This window comes from Hirundo rustica, chromosome 2 (genome assembly GCF_015227805.2).
Source record: "Hirundo rustica isolate bHirRus1 chromosome 2, bHirRus1.pri.v3, whole genome shotgun sequence".
NCBI classification, from domain to species: Eukaryota; Metazoa; Chordata; class Aves; order Passeriformes; family Hirundinidae; genus Hirundo; species Hirundo rustica.
This window is the reverse complement of record NC_053451.1, coordinates 43436902-43440102: the sequence shown is the minus strand read 5'-3', so window position 1 is coordinate 43440102 and position 3201 is coordinate 43436902. Positions and strand designations below refer to the sequence as shown.

Genomic DNA, 3201 nt, shown 5'->3' with positions numbered 1-3201 from the left:
GATAGGTGAAAAATTCACACCAGCACTGAAATTCAATGGGGGAAGAACATGAAAGAATGTCAACAGCTCTTTAAAGAAATTTTTGTACATTTCAGCACAAACTAGTCCCAAACTTTTCTATCCAGGAAATGATCCTGTTTCACTTATTTGTATTGAAATGAAAAGTATATTTTGCTCCTATTCACTTTCTTTTAAATGCATATGAACTCAAGAAGTTGTGCAGACTATAGATATTTAGAACAGCAAGAGCTGTACTGTACTCAAAAAGGTAGATACATAGACAGGCTCCTGGAAATGGTCTTGAGATCCTTAGCTTTGCACACAGAACTCTTCAAGTGGCTTTTTCTTTCCCTTTCTTCACACTGGGGAAGTCACCACAGGCCGAAGGAAAGAATGTGGTGACAGAACACGGGGGAAGGGCTTCCAGCCCAAAGAGTAGCTTTAGATTAGACATTAGGAAGAAATTCTTCTCTGTGAGGGTGGTGAAACACTGGAACAGGTTGCACAGAGAAGCTGGGTGCCCCAATTTACAGAAGTGTTCAAGTCTGGGTTGGATGGGGCTCTGATCAATCTGGTCTTGAGGAAGGTGTCCCTGTCCATGGCAGTTGAGTTGGAACTAGATAATTTTTAAGGTTCCTTCCAAACAAAACTATTCTATGATAGTATGAAATTCCCTGTCAGATCCAGTTGACTCCCAAGGGGTGCACACAGCTCTGTGGCAAAAGAAGCAAATCAGCCCGCAGAGCCCACTGCATAAATAGCCTTAGCCAAATTTGCAGCCCAGCTTAGCCCTTTAAAAATATTTGGGGGGGGTGATGTCAGCACCTGGATTGCCAGCACACTTGTTGGTCTCCACCCTCAGCCTACTTTAGTTCCCACGCAAGGACAGAGCATCCAGACTGAGTGGGAGATAGGCAGAAGCCTGGAGAGGAAAATTATCTGCAAAGTCCAGAGCAGAACCGCTGGGCTCCATTTACCTCCTCAAGGTAAAAGAACTGGCTTACTTATTAAGTCAGATTTTCTCATGTGAGAGGACATAGGAGGCTGGCAAAACAACCTGAAAATGCAGGAATTTGTTAACTGCATGCACTAGGCTTTTAATATTTAATCTGCAGACTAAAGTAATTTCAATTGAAACTCTGTCTTCATGCTGGTTTGGTCCCAAGGCTTCTCATTTGCTCTAGAGATGTTACAGCCTAATCTGGTTGTGTAGTGGAAATTCTTCATCTAGACTTAATGCTTTGTTTGTTAAAGAGTTCCTATTTTATTTATATGGTATGCAGAGATTAGTGCATGATATTAGTGATAAAGTATTCTCTTTTCTCTTCATGAACTCCAAAGTCATATAAAATTTAAAAATTGCTGTCATAAAGTAAATAAAAGCAACAACCAACAGAATAACTTTTGAGTACAACTGGAATGGGATTTTTGAAATATGAGATTTTTCGCATTTTTCAATTCAATTTTTCCTTGAAATTTCAGGAAAGGCAGAAGTTTCTTGAGAAAATACTATTTCATCTGAGGAAATGACTCAAAAAAAAAGTGAAGTTCTTCAGAAGTTAAAATGTCTAATCTTAGGTTCTCATTAGACTTTTAGTAGTTACAAATAATTCAGAATTACTAGTCTTTCTCTATAAAATAATAGTTTTCACTCAGTGTCTTAAAAACAATACACCAACAAACACAGGAATTTAAAAACTCTTAGTGGTGTATTTACAATATATACTTGTTGAAGGTGTTGAATGGGACTTGGGGCATTATTTATTTGAAAATGCTTGCAGAAAGCAGCATTGATTTCCACAGACTGCTCACCCCTGTGTACTATATTTTGGGGTGACACTGGGAGCGTCCTTATCAAACGCTGTAAATCAAAGAAGGTGATAAGCTGCCAAAGATGGCTTTTATTTCTTAGCACCCCAGTGCCTACAGACTCCTGGCCACTGAAACAACATTTATTTAGACCGACATAAAAAGCTCTACTGAATCTGTCACTTTCATGCATCCGTCCTTTACATGTTTTTCTTTTTTTTTTTTTTTCCTTAAAGAGCCTATGACCTGAAGGTTGAGTTCAAGGACATCCAAGCAAGTCCACTGCAGTTTTCCCTTTGCTCTGCCTTCTGACCTCTGCTCTCTCCTCATTACTCCCAAAAAAATGGAACATTCCACACGAGAAATTTGCCTCAACTTCATGATTGTCCTGATTACCGTGATCCTCATGTGGCTCCTTGTGAAGTCTTATCAGGATTGAAAGACTCTCAGGAACTCTGGAGGTGATTTCAGTGTGTGCCTCCCCAGACATCAGTAACACCCACAGCATGCCACAGCAATTAGCTTTCAGTCAATTGAGGATGTCGTGAACACTTATTTTTTACTCTCTCCTATCTGTTGCCTGAGCTATGGGTCTGTGATGGTGTAATTCTTTCAGTCTGCAGTGACCCAGCTGCAAAATGTAAGATGTTTAGGAACAGTTTGATGTGGCTGTCTCCTCTGGTAGTTTCTGTGAGTGCTGTACTCCCAGCCCACCCTGCTGCCTTGTTTGGCATCAGTGTTGGGTTCTGGAGGGTGTAAAACTGCAGTGTGTAATGTAAGAGCCTGCATTATCTAATGCAAAAGGCATAAACTTGCTTAGCAAAAAGGAATGTGAATCCTCTGCTTTCACTTGTATATTTTGTTTAAATAAAGACCACACAAAACCATTTTTTGGAGCATTCTTTATCCCTGTCCTGACCTGAGCTGATAATAGCTGTGGTACAGTGTGATATGAAAGTGGGGTTGTTTGCTTGTTCCTCCTACTTACATTTTAATCTGTATTTTTTGAAAAGTGCTGTAGAATGGAAACCCTGCAGCATAACAGCCACGTAACCACATATATGACCTGCTTGGGTGACTTTTCTGTCCAGAGTCTTGCACTCTTTGTGCCTGCGGACACAGACTTCACTGGGACATCGTCAATAATTGTGTTTTCTGAAGCTCGATTTCGGGCAGGGATTCCCACAGTTCTATTTTGGGCTGAGCTGTTTTTGGAGCAGTTCCTGGAGGGACGAGCCTGGCCAGTCGTAGGCGTAGATTCCTGCTGGCTCCCCAGAGCAGAATTCCCTCTGGGTCCAGTGTGGCACGCCGGGCGCTGCGGCACAGCCGTGCTCAGCAGCCGGAGGCTGAGGCGTGACTGAGTCTGGGTTGCTGTGATGGTGTCGTCGCCTG

At 41.8% G+C, this 3201-nt stretch overlaps 1 protein-coding gene across 1 annotated transcript; it reads left to right on the top strand.

Annotated features, from left to right (window-relative positions):
* The first annotated feature begins 831 nt into the window (after positions 1-831).
* SLN (sarcolipin) lies at positions 832-2696 on the top strand. The gene is made up of 2 exons (XM_040056072.1): positions 832-986; positions 2046-2696. Exon 2 carries the CDS (start codon positions 2153-2155, stop codon positions 2246-2248), a length of 96 nt encoding a protein of 31 aa, XP_039912006.1. The 5' UTR covers positions 832-986; positions 2046-2152; the 3' UTR covers positions 2249-2696.
* The last annotated feature ends 505 nt before the right edge of the window (positions 2697-3201 follow it).

Excerpts from the sequence above, each read along its gene's own strand:
- SLN (XM_040056072.1), top strand. The coding sequence starts at position 2,153 with ATGGAACATTCCACACGAGAAATTTGCCTCAACTTCATGATTGTCCTG.